The sequence below is a fragment of the Arvicola amphibius genome, chromosome 2 (genome assembly GCF_903992535.2).
Source record: "Arvicola amphibius chromosome 2, mArvAmp1.2, whole genome shotgun sequence".
Lineage (NCBI taxonomy): Eukaryota > Metazoa > Chordata > Mammalia > Rodentia > Cricetidae > Arvicola > Arvicola amphibius.
In genome coordinates, this window is record NC_052048.2 from 186,209,231 (window position 1) to 186,232,675 (window position 23,445).

General features: G+C 43.3%; 1 protein-coding gene across 3 annotated transcripts in view; it reads right to left on the minus strand.

The window, feature by feature from the left end:
* Kdm7a (lysine demethylase 7A) overlaps positions 1 to 23,445 on the minus strand; it is a 101,829-nt gene that overhangs the window by 44,524 nt on the left and 33,860 nt on the right. The window contains exon 1 of one of the 3 annotated variants that reach the window (XM_038318525.1): positions 15,996 to 16,299. The exons of 1 other annotated variant lie outside the window; for it this stretch is intronic. In XM_038318525.1, coding sequence (XP_038174453.1) covers positions 15,996 to 16,189 — 194 coding nt within the window. In that variant the 5' untranslated portion in view covers positions 16,190 to 16,299. Of the gene's footprint in view, positions 1 to 11,173; positions 11,286 to 15,995; positions 16,300 to 23,445 lie in introns of those variants that run through there. One more of the 3 variants, XM_038318528.2, reaches the window with a different exon arrangement.

The following is a 23,445-nucleotide window of genomic DNA, read 5'->3' on the forward strand; positions in this document are numbered from 1 at the left end:
GAATTTTTTTTCTTAATTAAATAATTTGAAGTGGGAAGATCATTTTTAACCCAGATCTTTTGAGATGGGAAGATACCTTTAATCTGGGCCACACCTTCTGCTGGCAGCTTTTATAAAGAACATGAAAAGGGAAGTTTGCCTGCTTGCTTTCACTCTCACTGAAAACTGAATTCTTTTTTTTTTTTTTTTTTTTTTTGGTTTTTCGAGACAGGGTTTCTCTGTAGCTTTGGAGCCTGTCCTGGAACTAGCTCTTGTAGACCAGGCTGGCCTCGAACTCACAGAGATCCGCCTGCCTCTGCCTCCCGAGTGCTGGGATTAAAGGCGTGCGCCACCGCCGCCCGGCGTGAAAACTGAATTCTTCCACTGGCATTACAGCCTGCTTCTTTGAGATTCTGGCATATACTAAAGACCAGCCAAAATATCCAGCCTTGTGGACTGAACAACTACTGGATTCTTGGACATTCCATTAATAGACAACTATTGTTGGACTAGCTGGACCATAGCCTGTAAACCATTCTAATAAATATCCTTTAGGTAGGTAGGTGGGTAGGAAGGAAGGAAGGAAGGAAGGAAGGAAGGAAGGAAGGAAGGAAGGAAGGAAGGAAGGAAAGAAACAAGGAAGGAAGGACTGAGTTATCCCACGCCCCTAAAGCCCCCACACTAACATCAACAGAAGAAAAGAAATAACCTTTGTAGTCAATCAACTCCACATTATAGAAGATCCTTTACAGTTTCATCTTATTTCAATTCTGGAATCAGGTTAGGTCTTAGAACAGTTATGGGCATACTGCAAACTAAACTCCCATTTCACAATTTCTCAGAATATGAAACACTTCCTTACCTTTAACAGCTGGGTTCATGTTTCCAAGTGTCCCACAACTTCCCAACTAGTTACAACCATCTTCACTAATGAAGGTGATAAACAAAAGACAATATAAAAGGAAACGACAAAGAAAATGAAAGAAAATGTGTGTGTGGGGGGGTGAAAAAACAATAAATGAATTTTGATATAAAATATTCTCTTAAAAGCTGAAAATACTGCTGACACAATTCTACTGATATTATTCTATGATGAGTATGTGACAATAGGATGATTCATATGTTGATACCTTAACTATTTGCTTGTTGAGCATGAAGAATGTGCTGCCTGTTTGGTTGTCTCTGTATGGCACTGAGCGCACAGACCAACCAATACAACTGGCAATGGAGCTTATGAATAAACTATTCTCTATGAAGGTAATAATACCCATGCTCCAGAGGAGGAAACATTTCCAAAGTAGCCACAAAGTTCTACTGCTTTTCACAGCCCCGTCGTCTTCCCACTAGTCATTCTACCCCTTAAGCTAATAATCCTCCCTCTGCTTTAACCATGGTCACAGTGAATGGAGAGGATAGTTAAGTCATTAACAGAGATATGAATATAAGAATCTCTTACATGTTGGTATTACAGTGCAAGAAATGTTTTGTAGAGCAGATTTGTGGTATAATTTACCACCTGTCCTCTGCCATCTTCTGTCTAACCCATCTCTATACACACCTCCTGCAATAACATAAAGTAAACAACAGAGCCCGAAGGCTGAAAAACCTTGTTCATAACTGATTCCGCCACAAGATGCCTCTTTCATGCTGCTGATTTCATACATTTTAGTATGTTTGGTTTTGGTTTTTGGTTTTATGTAACTGAGATAAGATATGCCCTGAATTCCTGATTCTACATTTATCAAATTCTATCTGGGATGGTAAGCAGGTGTCTATAAGCTCAACTCCGTTATGTGTTTTTAAATATAATTATTTAAAGATTTTACATGTATGGGTATTTTGTCTGCATGAGTACATGTGCATCATGTGTGTGCAATGCCTAAAGTCCAGAAGAGGGCACTGGATTCCCTAGAACTGGAGTTAGACAGTTGTGAGCAGTAGGAACCAAAACCCAAGTCCTCTGGAGGAGCTGTAAGTGTTCTTAACTGCTGAGTTATCTCTCTAGCCCCTAATTTCCATTTTTTCCTTGTGTGTGGTGTACAAGCCTGTAGAGACCAGAATAGGGTTATAGTAGATATTATTTGTGTTCTAATAAATAAAACTTGTCTGAAGACCAATGCAAAGCAGCCAGACTAGTGAGCCATACAGTGGTAGCACACACCTTTAATTCCAGCAGCCACACTAGTTAGCCACAGGGGTTGGGCAGTGGTGGTGCACAGCTTTAACCCCAGCACTAGAGAGGACTATAAGGCAGGATGAGACAGGAACTCGCTCTCGATCAGTCTAAAGATTTAAAAGAGGTAAGAGCTCTTCAGTGGCTCGGCTGCTTTGCTTTTTTGATCTTTAGGTTGAACCCCAATATCTGCCTCTGGGTTTTTATTACTCGTGCTACATAGAGTGTCAAATCCCCTGGAGTTGGAGTTACTGATGATTATAGCCACCTTGGGTCCTCTGCAAAAATAGCAAGTGCTCTTAACCTCTGAGCCCCTTAATCATGTTTTGTTGTTGTTTTTGTTTTTTTGAGACAGGGTTTCTCTGCGTAGCCCTGAATGTACTGGAACTTTTTAAACCAGGGTGGCCTCAGAACTCACTGATATCCACCTGCCTCTGCCTCCCAAGTACTGGGATTAAAAGCGTGTGGCAAGCCGGGCGGTGGTGGCGCACGCCTTTAATCCCAGCACTCGGGAGGCAGAGGCAGGCGGATCTCTGTGAGTTCGAGGCCAGCCTGGTCTACAAGAGCTAGTTCCAGGACAGGCTCTAGAAACTACAGGGAAACCCTGTCTCGAAAAACCAAAAAAAAAAAAAAAAAAAAAAAAAAAAAAAAAAAAAAAAAAAAAAAAAAAAAAAAAAAAAAGCGTGTGGCACTACTGTCCGGCCTCGATCATGTATTTTTTTTATATTTATTTATTATGTATACAATAATCTGTCTGTGTATATGCCTATAGGCCAGAAGAGGGCACCAGACCCCATTACAGATGGTTGTGAGCCACCATGTGGTTGGTGGGAATTGAACTCAGGGCCTTTGGAAGAGCAGGCAATGCTCTTAACCTCTGAGCCATCTCTCCAGCCCCCGATCACGTATTTTTGACTGATCGTTTCCACCTAATCATTAGCAAGAAAAGAAAAATATAAAAGTTTGTATAAATCTAGAAATTTACAAAATGCTTAATGACTACAGTTCCTTGTGAAATTCAAGATTTAGGGAATTAACATTAAATTAAAACAAAACTGTTTCTAACTGCTATAACCCTCACACTGTGCCTCCTAACGCCCATAACCCATTAGAATCCCCTGTGGATCTTTTCCAATTGCCACTAGGCAGCCTTTCCAAGGAAGACGTTCTATAGGAGACATGAGATCTCTAAGAAAAGCAACAAAATCAGGTGCAGTCCTACTACGTCCCCACACCTGTGTGTGTGTAAGGATCTGCAATAACTGATAGCAGTTCTGAAATATCTAGAAGAGAAAATCGGATGGATGTAGAATGAAGGAGGAGAACTACTTTTCACTAAGACAGCCTACTGAACTAACACTTGCCTATGCACTGCTTATTAAAAAAAAAAAAAGAAGGGGTGGGAGATAAGTATGTGAAGTGCTTAACATGCAAGCACGAGGACTGGAGTTAGATACCACCACCCCAAGAACCCAGGTTTACAAAAAAGGCTAGGCACCATGGCACACACTGTAATTCCAGTGCTGAGGGGTGGAGACAGCCACCCTAGGGCTCACTGACCAGCCAGTCTAGTTGAACTGGCAAGCTCCGGTGAGAGAGCCTGTCTTAAAAAATAAGAAAAGGAAGGGTTGAGAATGATACCCAACATCAACAACAGGCACAAACACACAGAGAGACATACACGAACATGTATTCACACATACATACATACAGAAAACCACATTCCTAAGCCCCACCTTCAATCTACAGGGGACAGTTAATTGGTAGGCCAATAATCTTTATTCTTAACAAGGTCCCTAGGTGATTCTTTTGCAGCCAGTTTGGCAGGGAATGGCACTGGGGGACTATTAATCTAAAACTCTACCAGAGTGGTTAGTACAATGTCTATTCACAACCACTTTCTATGAAAACTGTAACTATAATTAAACTTTAGGCTCCATACAGCTAATATTTTTTATATATAATTCAGCATTCCCTACTCAGATCTATCTACACAGGCCCCACAGTCAATCCCTACAAAATATGTATCAACTGAAACAAAGCAGACATGTTAAATAGATTAGGAGGTGCTAGGCTAGACTACCATCCTAGATCAAGTTTAAAAATGCACTGAGCTAGGTATGACAGTATACACCTGGAGAGATGGCTTAATAGAAGCATGCTGCTCTTTCCACGTTCAGTTCTGAGCACCCACACTGGACTGTTTACAACCACCTGTAACTCCAACTCCAGAGAAACCTCACCCCCTCTCTTGGTCTCCTTGAGCACATACATATATATCATACAGATACAGAAATACACATATATCTATTTAATAAGTAAGTCTCTTTTTTTTTGAGACAGGGTTTCCCTGTAGTTTCTAGAGCCTGTCCTGGATCTAGCTCTTGTAGACCAGGCTGGCCTCGAACTCAGAGATCCACCTGCCTCTGCCTCCCGAGTGCTGGGATTAAAAGTAAGTCTTTTTTAAGATTAAAATTTAGGCTAGTTAATACTAAAGTTCACATAGAAAATTAAATCTGTAAGGAACAGTCCATTGAAGACAAAGAACTATGAGGACAAGTTTGGCCTTAGCAGTCTTTAAAACATACTATTAAAAGCCCTTATAATTTGAACAGTTTTTTGCTGGTCCAGAAACAAACAGAACAGTGGAATAGGATGTATAGAAAAAGAATCAAGGGGCTGGGGAGATGGCTCAGAGGTTAAGAGCACTGGCTGCTCTTCCAGAAGTCCTGAGTTCAATTCCCAGCAACCACATGGTGGCTCACAACCATCTGTAATGAGATCTGGCACCCTCTTCTGGCATGCAGGCATACATGGAGGCAGAATGCTGTATACATAATAAATAAATAAGAATCAACCATACATGAAATTTTCAGCCATATACATTGATTGGCAAGGATTTGGGCATTTCAAACCACTGAGGTCAATATGAACTTTCTAAAAGATCTATTTGTATATTATTTGTATATAATATTTGTATATTATTTACTTGTTTGTTTGTTTTATGGGTATGTGTGAGTGTATGTATGTATGTATGTATGTATGTTTGTTTGTTTACCACATGCATGCCTGGTGTCCATAGAGGCCAGGAGAGGGCATCAGATCTCCTGGAATTACAGGCAGTTGTAAGATGCCACAGTGGGGGCTGGGAACTAAACGCTGGTCCTCTGCAAGAAAGGCAAGTACTCTTAATCACTGGACCCATGTCTCCAGCCCCAATATGGATTTCTTAAAGCTTTGTTTTCATTATTTTTAATTATTATTTGTAGGTGTGAGTGTGTGCATGTGAATACAGGTGCCTGTGGGGGCCAGAGGTATTAGAATTCCTAGAGCCAAAATTATAATGGTTGTGAGCTGCTTGACATGGGGGCTTGGAACAGAGCTTGGGCCCTCTGGGCAGCAAGTGATCTTAAGAGCTGAGCCATCTCTCTACTCTCCCAATATGGAGTTTTAAATTAACAATTTAGAAAAAAATTAAATTATAGTATAATTTTATACTATTGATACCAAATATGCTTGGGGCATACCACAGACTATTTTTTATTAAAAAAGAAAATCTGAATGCTTAAAAAAATTGAACTAGGGGCTGGAGAGATGGCTCAGAGGTTAAGAGTATTGCCTGTTCTTCCAAGGGTCCAGAGTTCAATTCCCAGCAACCACATGGTGGCTCACAACCATCTATAAAGGGGTCTGGTGCCCTCTTCTGGCCTGCAGGCATACACACAGACAGAATGTTGTATCCATAATAAATAAATATAAAAAAATTGAACTATACAGTATTAGAAAAGAAAAAGTAAAAATTCTTTAACCTTGGATAGAAAAAGGATAACTCAAACTCCAGAGCCAATTAAGAGAAAAGATTGTAACTACATAACTTAAACCTATGTTTTCGTAGCTCGAAAAATCACCATAACCAAGCACCAGACAGCTGAACACAGGAAGAGGCTATTCATAACTGCCACACAGGACTAATACCCCTAACATACCAAGAGATCTTAAAAGCAGGCAGAGGCCAGGCATGGAGGCACATACTTGTACTCTGATAGTCAGGATGATCTCAGTTCAAAGTCACTCTGGGCTAAATAGAGTTTTAAACTAGTCTGGGCTACACAGTGAGACCCATACACAATGCTGATGATCACTAGGAAGGAGTGAAGCAGTACTAATAAACAATGTACGCATTATTTTCTTGGGGATAGGAGTGATGGTCGTGGTAGTATAGCATTGAGGATTGAACTCAGAGCCCACCTTAGTCGCTTTAAAAATTTTGTTGTTTTGAGAAGAATCTGACTCAGTTGCTCAGACTGGCAACCTTGATCCTGCTTCTGCCTCCCAAGTAGCTGAGATTACAGCTGTGACTCCATTTACCATTACTGACAATCTAACTAAAGAAATATCTCCAACAACATAAAAACATACATATGCACAAGGTTGTTACTGTAGTAGTGTTAGTTAAAAAAACACTGTGAAAAACTTAAATGCCCACGTACAACAAAGAAGTAGAAAAAGAACCAAACGATCCACATAAATGAGTTACGTGGTCACAGAGATTTAAAAAATAAAAAAGAAACCCCCTTCAAACTAAACATGGAAACTTACACTGCAAAGAAAAGAAAAAGAAAGAATGAATGAATGAAAGAAAAAAAGCCAAAGAACAAAAGAACATGCACAGTATGTACAAGACTCTGGCTTGATTCCAAGCGTGTCAAAAATAAAATGAAACAGGGCTGTAAAGGTGACTCGTGTCAAGGCCTCAAAAGCCTGACCAACTGAGTTCAATCCCTGGAACCCACATAGTGGAAGGAAGAGAACCAATACCACAAGTCATCGGATCTCTGCAGGCATGCTTACACACACCAGGGCTGGAGATGTTGCCCATTGGTAGACAATAATGGGTTTTGAATTTGTGAAGCCCTAAGTTCATTCCTCATCACAAGCATGCATGAATACAAGAAAGCACATCTTGCATATCACATGCAAAAAAGATAAACCAGGGTTAGTGACACAGCTCAGTTAATAGAATGCTTGCCTGGTATGTGCAAAGCCCTGGGTTCAATCTCCAGCACCACCTAAACCAGGTGTGGTGCAGGTGGAGCTAGACAGAACAAAAGTTCAAAGCCATCTTCAGCTACATAGTAAGTCTGAGGTCAAACTAGGACACATGAAACCTTCTCTTTAAAAAATGAGGTTGAAATGTGGCTCATCAGTTAATAACACTTGATACTCTTGCAGAAGACATGAGTTCAGTTCCCAACACCCACATAATAGCTCACAACTGTTTACTCCAGTTCAGGGTAGAGGGGACCACAATGTCCCTTTTGGCTTCCAAGGGACCAGGCATGCAAATACATACACATAGGCAAAACACTCATACATATCATATACATAAAGTATAAAAAAAACCCTTTATAACCAATTTTAATATCCTAGGGCTGGGAGTGATAGCATATACACATTGGAGGGTTGGGGTGGAGCTCACTATGTATCCTTGGTTGGGATTGAACTAATAGAGTCCACCTGTCTCAGTTTCCCAATTACTGAGATCAGAGATGGATCTCCATGAGTTCAAGGCCAGCCTGGACTACACAGTGAGACCCTGTCTCAAAGGAAAACACAAAACAAAGTGACTTCTTACAAGGGTGGCTAGGAAAGGATTAGAAAGGAGAAAGAAATGAAAGAGTTAGCAATATTTCTGAGTTTATCTCTCATATAACTCTGACTTCTCAGGACCTTTTAGTAATGTTTTCCATGGGGCTGGAGAGATGGCTCAACGGTTAAAAAGACAGGCTGTTATCCCCAGAGGTCCTGAGTTCAATTCCCAGCAACCACATGGTGGCTTACAACAAATGAGATCTGGTGTCCCCTTCTGACATGCAGGCATACATGCAGACAGAACACTGTATACATAATAAATAAAAAAAAATCTTAAAAAAATTTACATGACTAAAAAAAATAAAAATAAAGCTATACAATATTTTTCACTACATGTTGTGAAGCTAAAGGCAACTATATAAAAAAATGCAACCTAGCAAATATCTCACAGAGAAATCCTGTCTCAAAATACACACACACACACACACACACACACACACACACACACAAAGTTGTAGATAAGAACTGAGCTTCCCACTATTGGACAAAAAAAAAATTAAGACTGGAACAGGAAAAAAACTAAAAGGAGTCCTGTGCTGTTAGTCTATAAAGCGCCACCCCGAAAACTTGTGGTCTTTATTGTATATAGGCAGGCAGGTCTAGAAATAGAGGTTCACATATGTGGATGATGTTGTATTTCCTAGTTATGTCCACGAGAAAGCCTAGACATACTGTCAAGTCTACAGCCAAACAGGCCTTGATTTCTAAACATTATTCTCCATAAAAATGGGACCAGGGTACTGGCCATGGTGGCACTCAGCTTTACTTCCTGCATGGGGAAGCAGAGGCAGGCTGTCACAAAACACTAAAAATAAAAAAAAAATAAAAAAAAATTTTAAAAAGGAGGGGGGTAAGAGGGGAGACCAGGGATTACACAGAAACATAAAAATCATAAATCAGCATTAAATCTAAATCACACTATATTGGATATAGAAGGTGAGCTATCTTTAATAGAAAAGTAACGATGACTACAGAAATAAAAGGCAGTGTCTATAAAGAACTATAAAGCCTTAACAGCCAGACTGTAGAGCAGCACCCACCAGCTGTTCAAAAACTGTGCAAACAATCCAAGTTTCTGTGCCTGAAATTACCAAAGCTCTTGTTGGCAGACTCCTGTACACCTGTTCTGCCCTGTCTCAAGTCCTCCATTTCACTTCGAAAAGAAAAGGAGCAGAAAACTCAATTTAACCCCAGAACACTGGAGACTAAAGAGTAAACAAGCAGAAGCCAGCCCCACGCTAATAGTTAAAACAAACCCAATAGGGTTAATGAGAAAAGTCTATCTATCTCCCCTATGACTAAACTGTCCTATCAAGGAAAGGAGTTGCCCTGGCACTCAGAAGGCTACAGCAGAAAGATCATGACAAGCACAGCAACACCTTGTCCCACTCCCACCCAAAATGAAGTAAAAAAAATCAAAAAGTGGCCAAAAAGTCCAGTAATTTGGCTTTTGTCCTCTTATGGGGAGATAAACCCTCACTTAGGTTTATATTAAACCAAGACTTCATCATTAAGATAGTGTCTACATAACAATTTTTAAAAACAATTCCAATCCCTATTTTGTGAGAGGAGGCACTTAGGGAGTAGGAGCTGAGACAAAGTCTAACGTGGCCAGGCTAGCCTTGAATTTAATGCCTGGTGATAGAATTATAGGTGTAAGCCACCATACCCATATCCCCAACCCCTAATTTTCTTTTTGGTGTTTTTTTTTTGGGGGGGGGAGGGGGTAGAGACAGGGTCTCATTATGTAGCTTAGGCTAGCCTGCAACCAGGCTGACCTTGAACTCAGAAATTCACCTACCTCTGGCAACTCCTATTTAAAAAAAAAAAAATTTAAAAGCTAAATATTCTCCAAAAAGAAATTAATTTATAAAAACTAAAAGCAGAGTTAAATGAGGAAAGCTTCCAATATTTTGTTAATAGTCTGTCCCCAAGACATTTACAATTTTAACATATTTCACTTAAAAATATTTTTTTTATTTGTGTGTGTGTGTGTGTCTGCATGCAAGTGTGTAGGGATGCCCAGAAGTCAAACCCTTGGAGTTAGAGTTATTAGACAGCTGTAAGCCATACAACACAGCTACTAGGAACCTAACGTGTCTCCTTCAAGAGCATGAGCTCTTTACCACTAGAGCCATCTCAATCTTTTCTTAAAAGAATCAAGAAAGGGGCAGGAAAAATGGCTCAGAGATTAACAGCAGTGGCTGCTCTTTCCAGAGGTCCTGAGTTCAATTCCCAGAAACCATATGGTGGCTCACAACCATCTATGAGGTCTGGTGACCTCTTCTAGGCAAAACACTGCACACATAATAAATAAATGAATGTATGAATGAATGAATGAATGAACGAATGACAAGCAAGTAAGTGAAAGAAAGAATCTGGTGGTGCAGGCATACATTTAGGCAGCACACTGTACACATGGATGGATGGGTGGGTGGGTGGGTGGGTGGGTGGGTGGATGGATGGATGGGTGGGTGGGTGGATGGATGGATGGGTGGGTGGGTGGACAGAAGGAAGAGAGATAAAGAGATAGAGATAAAGAGAGAAATGCAAGAATCAAGAAAGTAAGATGCCTACAGGTATCTCCCTCTGGAATGTGTGTGTATTCCATCACCAGCAGAGACAAACCTGCTCCTGGACTATCCACAGCCACAGAGACAACCTAGGACTGCTAGTGACCCAGAGCTATGTGAGATCAGATACTATTTCACCTTGTTGTACAATCGTGGGAAGGTAATTTAACTCTCTATCCCTTGGATTCCTAAAGTGCAAAATGGGGGACAATAATAACACTTATCCAAGGTGTGAGAATTAGATGGGTTAAAGGTCTACTGTAATCAAACTGCGAATAGGACTGATTAAAACCATCCAGTATGTTTCTGGTGAATTCCTGAGGCTCTGTATAACATGAGAACTGCTCATTCAACCATATTACCCAATAAAATTCTTCTATTCTCATGTACAAAGTTCTCCATTCAACATCAAGGGGAAAAATAATCTAAGACATTTATTATTAAATAATAATAAAAGACAAAAATAATATAAGACTCAGGAGGCTAAGGCAGGAAGATCACAAGTACAAGGTTTGTCTAGGTTACAAAAAAAAAAATTCAGGGCTAGCACAGGCAACTTAGTGAGACCCTGTCTCAAAAAGTAAAGAGGGCTGGGGATATAGATTATGGTAAAGACTTGCCTTGCATGGCCAAGGCCTTAGGTTCAGTCCCCAGTATCCTTCCCTCCCTCCCCCCCCCCTCACACACACACACACACAAAACACTCATATATTACTCAAACTGACTCAACCATGTAAAGCATGCTATTTATTATTACAAGAGCCTTAGTAGTCTCCCTAGCTTTACCTTCACCCACCTCCAGTCTATTTTGATGTACAAGCAGAATCATTCTCCTCCAGAGCAGGGAATCAAATGCAGGGATCCTCAGATATGCCCAAGACCAAGAATAATCCTTATAAAAGGTTGTCAACTTCCTCGATACCTCAATCCAAAGCAAACCATTTGTTTAAAAGTAAAATCAAAGCCAGGCAGTAGTGGCGCATGCCTTTAATCCCAGTGCTCAGGAGACAGAGGCAGATGGATCTCTGCTGAGTTCGAGGCCAGGCTGGTCTACAGGAGTTTCAGGACTTCAGGACAGTTAGGGCTACACAGGAAAACCATGTATTAAAAAGACAAAACAAACAAAAACAAAAGTAAAATTCAAAGTACTAGACCTGCCTACAAAACCAGGCAGTGATCTCTTCTACTCTCCAAACGGGTATTCTGACTCTTCCTAGATTTCGCAGGGTCCACACTCAGGATATTGATTGGATTCCTTCCCTCTGAATCAGCACTTAGTCAGTGTCATGGACACAAGGCTTTCCACATCACAGGGAAGCAGCATTACCAACAACCTGAATGTTATTTGTCACCTGCCAAACTGGACAATTCTTCACTTTAAAAACATTTTGTTGTACTTTTGTTTGAGGACAGAGTTTCACGATTTGCCCTGACTGGACTGGAACTTGATATGTAGACCAGTTGGCCTACAACACACAGAGCTCTGCCCGCCTGTGCCTCTCAAGTGCTGGGATTAAAAGCAGAATTTATTTCATTTCTACCTTTTTACATTCAACTCTATATCTGTGAGTTTCGTCCATGTTGTATTCTTTTTATTGCTGAAGTGTTATTCTACTTTATTAAAATACAAAATTCGTGCAATTTACTGTTAATATTTGGGTTGTTTTAGTTTGAGGACAGTTAAAAACCATTTTTTGCATACTATTTTTTGGTAAGGATTTTTTTTATCTTTTTGTTTTGTTTTTAGACAGTTTCATTAAGTAGACTGGACTAGTCTCAAATTTGTGTTCCCCTATTATCTATTAAGCCCAAGGCTTTTTTAAGTAATATTCACTTATTTACAAATTGCCAAAGTTGTTTGTTCGATAAAGAAAGTAACACTTTATATTGTCAAAGACACAGGGAACTAAAACGGGCACTGGTGAAGAAAAAACTGAGTAACATTTCAGAATACAACCTGGCAAAGACATTTCAAAAAACAACTGTGCCTTCTAACATCAATTTTTTTCAAGGAATTTCTTACTGAATACTTAGCATAAGCCAGGTTGTCTATTTGAGTTAATCTAAGGAAACAGAAATATCCACAAAATTTTGGTTAAAAAGAGTATAAATCGTATCACCATTAATAAATGCAAGTAGTAAAAAAGTAATAACAACAGGAAAATTACTTTCAAATGTTATGATTCTGTGGAATTAAACACTACATGGCAAAAAATACTATACAGCCACTAAAAAAATTTCAAATAGCATTAAAAATATGACAAAAATTACACACTAGTTAAAAATGTAACAATACATAAAACAAATTCCAATTTTGTTTTTAAAAAAATCATACCTCAAACATTAAATACTAGTTATCCATGAAAGATAGGGACTCTCAAATTATTTATATTTCTCTATGCTTTTTAATTTCCCGTAATACACTGCTCTTGTAAAATCTAAAGAATTATAAAGATATATAAGCGATTATAAAGATATATAAGCGTTTAATTCTAAACAAGACACACCATTTTGGTACAACTGACCCAGAACAATGATGTAGTTTTCGTGGGATGCTTTCAAAGCATTATTAAAGTCATGGAGCAGCCCCAGGAGGACTTCCATCAGGACTGCAGGAAGAGCCTATCTTTAAATTTGAAAGAAATTCCCTAGGAAAACCCTGCCCATCTCTCAGCTCACTGACCCCAGGGTATCTATTATACATTACAGCCTGATAGTTAAGCATCCTCTTATTCTCTCCCTTGCAAAAAGGCTTGGGCTGGCTAAGGGATGGGAACTCCTGAACCAAGGATGCATCAAAGCTCAACGGTCTCAACCTGAGAGGAAGCTGTTCTAGTCGCCTTGCAGCCTAGCTGCATCAAGGAAGGCCCTTGCTTCTTTGTCAGAAGAAATAAAGACAACTTTTGGGGTCCCCAGACAATAGATATGCCTGGTAAAGCTGCTTGCCATGCAAGCCTGACAGTCTGAGTCCCACCCCTAGAACACACACATCATAACACACAATAACAACACATTTTAGAAGAGATAAAGAAAAATAGAAAGAAATCACCCATGTAAAGACTCTTTATCTTCCTCCCTCTTCAGATGGACCATTTTTGGAAACCTGAGGGTTCTTTAGGGACCAATTCTCATGTACAGAAATGCTCAGTAATTAATACGTAAGTAACACTTCACTGTGTTTAAAAATGACTAATTAGAATAAATATCAATCATAGGAAAGGCAAATATATTCTAAATTATCAGTATTTAAAAATTAGACTTACTAAAAAGATACCACTTTTAAGGGATGTGGCAGTATGAATAACTTTTTTAGTTAGTCATGTGAACCACTTTAACGTATCGAAAGATTAGTGGTCACCTGAGTCACCTCCACAGATGAGATTCCACATATGTGTGACAATGAGAAGATACTTGCCCTCTTTATTGCCTCTTCAACTCCTGTTTGCAAATTGGTACTTAAATGTGTAACATAAATGGTTAGGAAACACCTTAGGTTTATCATGCTCTAGCATTAAGACACCTAATTTAAGACCAAAAAGTGCAGCTGGACATGGTGGTACATGGTTTTAGTCCCAACATTCAGGAGGCAGAAGCAGGCAGATCTCCAAGTTGGAGGCCTGATCTATGATGCCTCCAGAATAGCCAGGTCTATACAGAGACTCGCTGTCTCAAAAAACTGGCGTGTGTGTATGTGTGTGTGTGTGTTTGTGTGTGTATGTGTGGTGGGTGTGTGTGAGTGCTTGCACACTTGCAGCACAAGCATGAGCACCTGAGGTCGACTCCCCAGCACACACCTTACAATAACATTAGCTTTAATAACTTCAAATCTATAACTTATTAAGCTATCAGATCCATGAATTACACAACGGGGCATATTTTCCATCAAATCATCCCCTGGAAACTTCAACCTTTCAGAAATTGAAACTAATTCTTTTTAGAATTTAATGTTGGATAGTCTTCTCTGGTTGCTTGAAATGTTGTAGAAGTGGAGAATGTAGGCATAGATAGACTCAGTAAGGTCTGATACCTACAAATTTCACCTTTGTGAATAATCAAAATATAGGAAAACATTTATTAAGAGGCCTGACAATACCCTTCACCTTTTGTCAGACTGCTCGAGTTTGCCTTTACACAAAAATGAGTACGTTACCCTTCTTTTAAAGAGGCAATTTTGTGTGTGCTATCTATTGTTAGGGACACCTAACTTTAAAACTCAGTAAATTTAACTGTACTTGAAAATTAAGTCAAACTCTACCTAGTAGTTAGTCATCACCACTGAAAAGAACCCTGTAACATCAACGGTTTTCTCTCCCAAGACCAGTAGAGGGAGACTAACGCATCTGGCCTGGTGGTGCAATGTTTCTGTAAAATTGGGGAGGGGGAGCGGGGGTTGTATTTAAATGCCCTCCTGTCAATCAAAGGATACTTCCTACAACCACAGTCACCATATCAGCGATAACTCCCAAGCGGGCTGTTGTCAAGATACAACATCCTACGGCGCCCAGAAAACCTGCCTCACCTAAAGGTGACCGCAGGCTTTGCCACAACACCCAAATAAGGACTTTGGGAGCCCAACCCCAACTAGTTTCTTTGTTTAAATGCCTGCGAATCCCTCCCACGCCGGAGTCAAGAGGCTGTGGCGCCGCCCTTTATTAGCCTCACACTTTGATTACAAAACACACGAGTCGGCGGCCTGGCTGCGGAGGCGGCCCGAGCTCTCCCGAAACGTCAAACCCGCGGCGCGGCGGCGGCGTCCGAGGGCAGCGTCCGCCACCGCACCGCCCCAAAGTTGGCTGGCCCCGGCGCCCGGGCCACCGCTGCGGGCCGTCCCGGTGTCGCCGGAGACCGCACTCAATGTAAAGTTTGAGGTGCGACGCCACGGCGACGCCGGGGAGGATCTGCGGCGACGTGCCCCGACCCGGGTCGCCCGCCCCCCGGCCGCAGGGGGGTGTGTTGCGGGCTGGGCCGGCGGCCAGGCAAACTGCGCCGTGACGGGGCCCCGCACCTCGCGAGCGGCGAGTGCCTCCTCATCTGTTGCTCTGTTTACTCGCCGCCCCGCGCCGTAGTCCCGCCGCCCCGTCCCGCCGCCCGAGGAAGTTTGATAAAGAGAGAAGGGGGCGCGACGGGACCCGCGGCGGGGGCGACGCGCGGCCGGACCGAGCGGCGGCCGCCCGGAAGCGGAGCAGGCGCGGCAGCAGGCGAGGGCAGGCGCGGGGCGGCGGGAGCCCGGGACACTGCGCCCGGCGGCAGCCAGGGCAGTGGGGGGCGATGAGCTGCGGGCCTGCCTGCGCTCCGCCGTCACCAGAGCCGCGCCGCCCGCCGCGTCCCCTCGCCCGGGCTTCCCCTGCCAACTTCTCCGCTGGCCCCTTTGTTCCTGTTTGTTGTGGCGACTCTTCGCCCGGGCCGGCCGAGCCCACCGGCTCCGCTCCGCAGCCTGCCCGGCAGGCGGGGGCCCCCCGCTCTCGCCTCCGCCCGGCCCGGGGACTCAGCGCCCGGGTTTCGGGACGTGGGGCGCGACGCGGCGGCCCAGCCCGAGGGAGGCACAGGCGACGGCGGCGGCGGAGGAGGCTGGCCGGTGGCCTCGGGCGACGGCGGCGGGGCTGAGGGGGTTTATTTACCTGCCGTGGAACCAGTCCTTGCAGACATCGCACTCGATCATGAAGCGGTTCACGTCGTACGGCTGCCGGCACACACAGTACACGGGCGGAGGCGGAGGGGGCGCCGAGGCCCGACCCGGAGCCGACACCGACCCCGCTGCCGCGGCGGCTCCAGCTGCTGCTCCCGCGGCCACCGCCGCCGCCGCTCCGGCCATCTTTAAAAAACACACACACGCTCGCTCGCTCCTCCGCTCGCCGACTGGAGCGAGCGCAGCCGCCAGCCAGCGCCGCCTCCTGCAGCAGCCGGAGCAGCAGCCCCGGCGGCGGCGGCGGCGGCGGCGGCGGCGGCGGCGCCTTAGTGCGCGCGCGCGAGCAAGGTCGCGGCGCAGGGGCGGGGGCGGCGCGCGCGACGCGCGAGGCCCGGCCGCCTCCTTCCGGCGCTCGGCGCGGGGCTGTGCGTCTCGCGCACGTTCTCAGCCGCGGCGCGCGCTCCCGGCTCCTTCCGCGGCGACCCGCGCGGCGACACCGGCAGAAGGGCTGGCGGGTCGGGGAAGGGGGGGGGGAGACGCCGTGAGGACACGCGCGACGGCCAGGGCGGGCGCGAGGCTCGGGGACGGAGGACGGCGGCGGCGGGAGCGTGCGTGGAACGGGGTTCGCTGTCGCTGAGAGAAAGCCCGGGCTGGGGGCGGCGGGGGAAGGGGTCCGGGGGGGCGCAGTTCCTGCCGCGTGAAGACGGGGAGACGCGGTGGTTCTGGTCCGAGGCGGAGAAGCCAGGAAGTTTCAGCCTTCCAGGGTCGCCTCGCCTCACGTCAGTTAGCAGCCGCCCACTGAGGATGCCACCCCCGTCTTGCGTGGGCCCCAGCCGGGGTGACACGTCAGGCAGTTGTGCCTCCCGAAGTGGAGGAATGCCTTCTGAGACGCACTCAAACTTCCGAGAGCGTCGCGCTCAGATTCCCAGGGAACGACTCGGAAATCAGGGTGTTGATTGGAGTCTCCGGGAGGAATTCCGTTAGTATCTGTCGCCAAGGGGCGGGCGGGGGTGGAGGACAGTCTTGAAACGGGGTTGGTGAGAGGAATGAAGAACCGGTGGTTTTATAAATAACGAGGCTTGGCTGTGACTGCTCTGCTAATTGGGAAGGTGGGGAGAACATGTGAACCGTCTTTTCCCTGGGAAAAGAGATGCTTAAAAAAAAAAAAAAAAAAAAGGTCGTTGAAGTCTTCGGTGCACTACAGGCCGTCACCGATTTTCAGTGAAAGATGATGCCAAATTAACTGTCAAGTGATAAACTGAAGAATAAAAGCATCTAATAAATAGGGAAAAATGAACAGTAGAAAGAATGTTAAGGATTATCACATGGAGTGTTGGAAGCTGAATTTCTGTGAACATTTGTATCAGGGAGAGCAATAAAACTCCCTAGGTAAGTTTTGTTTGGAAAATGGGCAGGCAGCAGTCGACTCACTGTCCCCAAGCAGTAAATGTCCTTGGTCTAGTCTAGTTCCTCCCCCCCCCTTTTTTTTCCAAGTAGAGGAAAACGAATAACTTGCTACAGTCTCAGAACTGGAACTAAATTGTTTCTTCTTTCTACACCGAGTCCTTTCTGTACTGCACTACTGTTTCTCACATCACAGGAAAAGCCTGAAAAATCATACTTCACACAAACTCAATGAAGTTGAAGCATATGTAACTTTAGCATATGAATCATTGACCAATTCCCCAAAGATCTGATAAACATTATGGCTATTAATGCCTTCCTTAATCACCTCACTGAGGCAAAAGGAAAAGAAAGAGGGAGAGGATGAAGAAATATAAAAAATGAATTTAATGTGTTTTGTAGCGTTTGCATGAGGTCAAAGGACAATACAACCAGTAAGTGAAAGGCAAAGGCAGCCAGAGTCATCTGCTAAAGCCAGAGGCATCCACGCAGAAAGCAGCCATTACAGTGTTCTCTGAGGGCACAACTGGCTTTGGGAGAGTTAACACTTGGTACACTTTGTACAGCGTGTTGGTTCAGTAGGTAATTATAGTAAGCAAAAGGAGAGCCCAGTTTCTCCTTGTTGAAAAAGAGTTACATATATGTAAGAAAACTAGAAAACCTTTCTAGTAGGCTAGTAATAACGGGATCAATCTCTATTTGTAGAAATATAAGTATGTTAATACTCTGTCCCTTGAGAGGATCTGTGAGTGATAAAACAATGAGTCCAGAGTTTGGCTTCTAAATACAATTCCCCATTTTTCTTAGCAAAATAGTTGGTTCCAAGACTGGAGGAGAAAAAAAAATACAAGATGAACTTGGAGCCTTAGTTTTGTCAGATAAAAGAATTTAAGCAAAAACTGCCAGGTGTACTGGTGCACGCCTTTAATCCCAGCACACAGAAGGCAGAGGCAGGCAGATCTCTTGAGTTCAAGGACAGCCTAGTCTACAGAGCAAGTTCCATGACAGCCAAGGCTACACAGTGAAACCCTGTCTCAAAAATAAAAAAGCATAAACTAATAAAGCGGGTCAAAAGGATATAGACCAACTTGCATTTCTTGGACTTTATTGAAAATAAATGAGCTTCATGTGAGAGATTGCACACATGCTGTGGGACGTGTGTACACACTTGTGGAAGACAACTTTCCAGAGTCAGTTCTCCTTCCACTGTTCATCTGCAGGTGGGGCAAACTCGGGTCCTCACGCTTGCGTGGCAAGCACCTGCTGAGCCGACTCTGGCCCAGAGCTTCATTTGTTAATGATAACGAACTACAGCCCATCAAATAGCATATGAAATTTCACAGGTATAAAGTGTATGTTTGATAAGGATTCTAACAATTTCAAATAAATCCCCACAAAACTCTTAGTCGTTATAAAGGGAGGGCTGGGAGTGTAGCTTACAGGAAGAGCACTTGGCTAGCATGTCTGAGAGCCACAGCTAAAACGTAGCAGAGAAAACTAGACAACTTCATGATTCTGTGGAGCCCAGTAGACAGCACCTGAGACCCCATCTTAGTCATCCGCTCACGTGCCACCAGTGCTGTGGCGAATGGACACTCTATTCCACTAATAGACCTCATTAAGGAAAGCTTTACAATAAACCCCTGTATTCGTGTTTGGTCTACTGGTTGAGTCTGAAAATGAAAATGGTTTTAAGGGCACATGAGAAAAATCAGGCTTAAGAACACTATAAGGATAAAAATCTTTTTAAAAGTGGGGGAGATAAGCTGTGCACACAAATGTTCAATGCTGAGAAAAAAGGGATGCAGGGTAGAACTCTGGATAATGCCAACGTTTTAGTGGCAGCCTCCAGACATAGCAATTACGTACATGGGTTTGGATTCTGCACCCTACTATCTCTATGACAACTTATGCATGAGTTTTAGTTTCTTTTTTTTTCATTTTAATGAGAATGATAAGAATATCTGCCTCAGCTTAGGATTCATTAAATGAGATAACCAACTGCTGAGTACAGCTTAGCTCATAATAAGCCATATAGCTGTTAACTGTAATTATCCATAATTGTTTGGTTATTAATAGTATTAGAGAGGACAAAAGAGCAGCTAGAAAATTATCTCAAATTAGAGTCTGAATTTTTAAAAATATGGATGGCAGGATGGCTCAGTGGGTAAAGACGCTTGCCCCCAAGTCTGACAATCTTGAGTTCTATCCCAAGACATAAGTGGTAGGAGAGAACCAACTCCTGCAAGTTGTCCTCTGATGTGTGCACACATACACACAATTTTAAAAGAATTAAACTAACTTGCAGAAAGACACCTGCCTCCACACAGGTGTAAGAATTCTATGAGGCCCCTCTGTCCAGGTCGTGGATGCTGCAGGCCTGGCAGTGGACCTCTGAGCTGTGCATGTGTTTAGTGCTCATCCCCAGAAACTGCATTTCTCCAACATAGCAATTCTGTTTATAGTACTGCTGGCACTTTCCTGTCTCCATAAATGTGTCGGCTAGTTTCTTGGGGAAAAAAATATGCTTTAGACTTTAAGCTAGTGTCATGCACTAATTGATAGTGATTTTTTGAATTTTTAATATTTTTTAGATTTATGTGCATGAAAGTTTTGCTTGCATGTATGTATTGTGTACCACATGCATACCTGATGCCTGTGGAGGTTAGAAGGGTGTCAGATCTCCCGGACCTGGAGTTACAGATGATTGTAAACCACCACGTGGTTCTGGGAACTGAACCTGGGTCCTCTGCAAGAGCAACAAATGATCTTAATCACTAGACCATCTCTCCAGCCTCATGATTTGTTTTTTATAGCACTTTCTATTACTTGATCCTCACAGTGGCTCATTGTATTAACCCAAGAGACAGAAAATATCCTCACACCCAGAAGACTGGGAAGTTTTAATTTTATGAGATGGAGGGAAACTGGTAAAGCAAAGGACTGCATCATGGGTGCAGAAAAAGAAGGAAAACAGAGTCACAGTGAAAAAAAAGACCCAGTATGCAAAACTAGCAGCTTTGTTAATAGGGTGATTGACTTTGTTTCTAATCCAGGAGCTAGGGAAATTCTACACTGATGGTCCATATTAGGATATTAAAGGACCAGCTGGTGGTGGCATATGCCTTTAATCCCAGCTCGGGAGGCAGACACAGGTGGATATCTTTGAGTTCAAGGCTGGCCTTGCTTACAGAGTGATTTCCAGGAAAACCAGAGCTACACAGAGAGACCCTGTTTTGAAAAAACAAGACAACAACAAAGATTATAATTGAAGGAGTCAGTGAGATCGCTAATGAGCGAAGGCACTTGCTGCCAAGCCTGACACCCTGAATTCAGTTCCCAAGACCCATGTGGTTGAAAGAGAGAACCAACTCCTGAAAGTTGTCCTCCGACCTCCACATATGCAGTGTGGCTGCATGTGCCTCACCACCCACCCACCTCCCTGCACCCCACATACACTATATAAATAAATGTAAATTTGTATTCCTCATTTCTGTCTTATCAATCTTTTTGCCCATGGAAAGCTCATTTATGCTCTAATAAATCTGTAAGTCTGATTAAATTGAGAGTCCTGTCTCAATTTTATTACCTCAGATTTATTCCTTTATAGTTATGAATTAGGACAGTACCATTAAATCTGCAGGGGTTTGAAACCTTTTGTTTTCTAATTACATGTAAGTTGTAAAAGATGGAGCTGGGTCAATGGCGCCATTGGTGAAGTGCTTATGCAAACCTGGGAACCTGAACTCAATCCCTGCACCTGAGTAAAAAAGTCAGGTACAAAGCTCAGCACTGGAGAGATGGAGATGCTGGCCAGCCAGGCTAGCCACATCAGCTCCAGGGTCAGTGAAAGACTGTCTCCAAAAATAAGGTAGGAAGTTGTTGAGGAAGACACCCAGTGTCAGTCTCTGACCTCTACCCACAAAGGCACACATACATGCACATAGAAAAACAGTTTTTTGAGACAGGATATATAGCTCTGACTTGCCTCAGACTCACAAAGACCGACCTGCTTCTGCCTGTCCTGTGCACTGAGATCAAAGGCATGCACCAGCACACAGGGCAAAAGTTGTAAACTGTCACTCAGTACATTGCCTCACAGTGTAGCAGACAGAAATCAGAATTTACAGTTATCTTTTTTATTAAGTACTCCAAAAACAGTCATATAATCAGATTTAATGTTCAGGACTTGTTAAGGTTAAAAAATCTATCTCCATATGTTTGATAGATACATGGTTTTTTTGTTTTGTTTTGTTTTGTTTTGTTTTTGAGATTTCACTATGTAGCCCTGGCTGGCCTAGAATTAAGTATATAGACCAGGTTGGCCTCATTTAGAGATCTATCTGCCTCTGTCTCCCAAGTGCTGGTGTTAAAATCACATACAACCGCACCTAAAGATTCTTTTAAGCAAAAGCACTAAAAAGTGACTTTAGCTCATGTAATGAAAGAAAGTTGACTTACTAAGAGCTCACTATACTTGGTAGAACACCTGCATGGTGAGGCTCTAAGTTCAGTCCTCAGCACACCCACCCCTGCAAAAATAAGATTTTACAATGCCATGAAGAAATGGAAAGGAATATAAAAAATATCTCTTGCTTTTAAGAATATAAGTCACAGGAGTGAAGAAGCCATGAGAGAGGAGTTAATGAGTTCCTCCAAATCCAAGATTGTCACTTAGAGAAAGGGACATTCAGTCAAGGACAGATACAGAATTGTGGCACACATGTGTATGAAAGGTGTTAGGAAGATTAAAGCCAGGATGAGCTTGGCCTTGCCAAAAATAAGAACAACTGAAAGCACCCTTTATATTTAGTACAAAAAGGGAACATGTAGTCACAAATTGGTGGGGCAGATGATGTAATATGGATGTCTGATAAAGCAAAATTGTTCAGCCTCTTTTGCTTTTGACACCCTTATCCAGGTATATCTCTAAGCTGAGAAATACTGCCTACAAAAAAAAAAAAATGGACAAGATCCTGAGAATTGATTTGACCCATTTCTTTGTAGGAGAATTGGATTGGGTGACCTAGAAAAGTTCCCTAATTGAATCTAGACTGTTTTTATTTATTTGTTTGTGTGTGTGTGTGTGTGTGTGTGTGTGTGTGTGTGTGTGTGTGTGTGCGTGTGCATGTGCACCATGTGTGCCACAGGAGTGGCTTATGAAGGCTAGAAGAGGGCATCATGACCTCCAGGACTGGAGTTGCAGGTGGTTGTGATCCACCAAATAGGTCCTCTACAAGAGCAGCAAGTACTCTTCACTGCTGAGCCACAGTCCTAGGCTGTGTTTCTTGAGGCTTCAAAGAGAAACATTCAAAATGTGAAGGTAAGTAGACATGAGGCTAGAGAAAGGCTGATGTAGGAGGGAGAAGGTGCGACAAAGGGAAGAAACTTCGCTATCCAAGAGAAATAGAAAACCTAATGGGAGCAACACAAAGAAAGCTGTTGTCTGTGAAACCAGAGGCAAGCGAGCAGACTAGAGTAGAGCAGGTCTTGTGTGCTAGGAGCTCTTCCAGGGGCTAGTACCAGAACATAGAACATGTTCTCCCTTTGATCTCTAGATCCTTCACGTGAGTAGCCGCTGGCTCTTCTAAATGTGGCAAGACTTGACTTGCCTGCAGGTACATTCCTAGTGACAGGAGCAGGTGAGATTTGTCTGTAGGTCTGCATTACGTCACTCCATCTCTCTCATCCATATGTTGAAGAGGGCACAGTCACATAGAATCCAGGGGATAATAAACTCAAGAGTCTGATGTGTTTGCTGGCTTCAAGGACCTCTAAGCAGATAGGACCCTCCACGACAATCCTCTCTGGGTAAGACGATGGAAGGACAAAGGAACTAAGATTTGGGGAAAACAAGTAAGTGCAGTGCTCCAATTCGTGGTGATAGTTTCACAGAATGTGCCTAAGACTGTATGCATTAATGTGTGCAGTTTATTATATCTCAGCTGTATTTCAGGAAACTCGGGCTGGTGTGGGCAAGACGACATGGTGGCAGGTTGCTCACTGTGCAAGCCTATTCATCTCAGTTCAATCCCTGG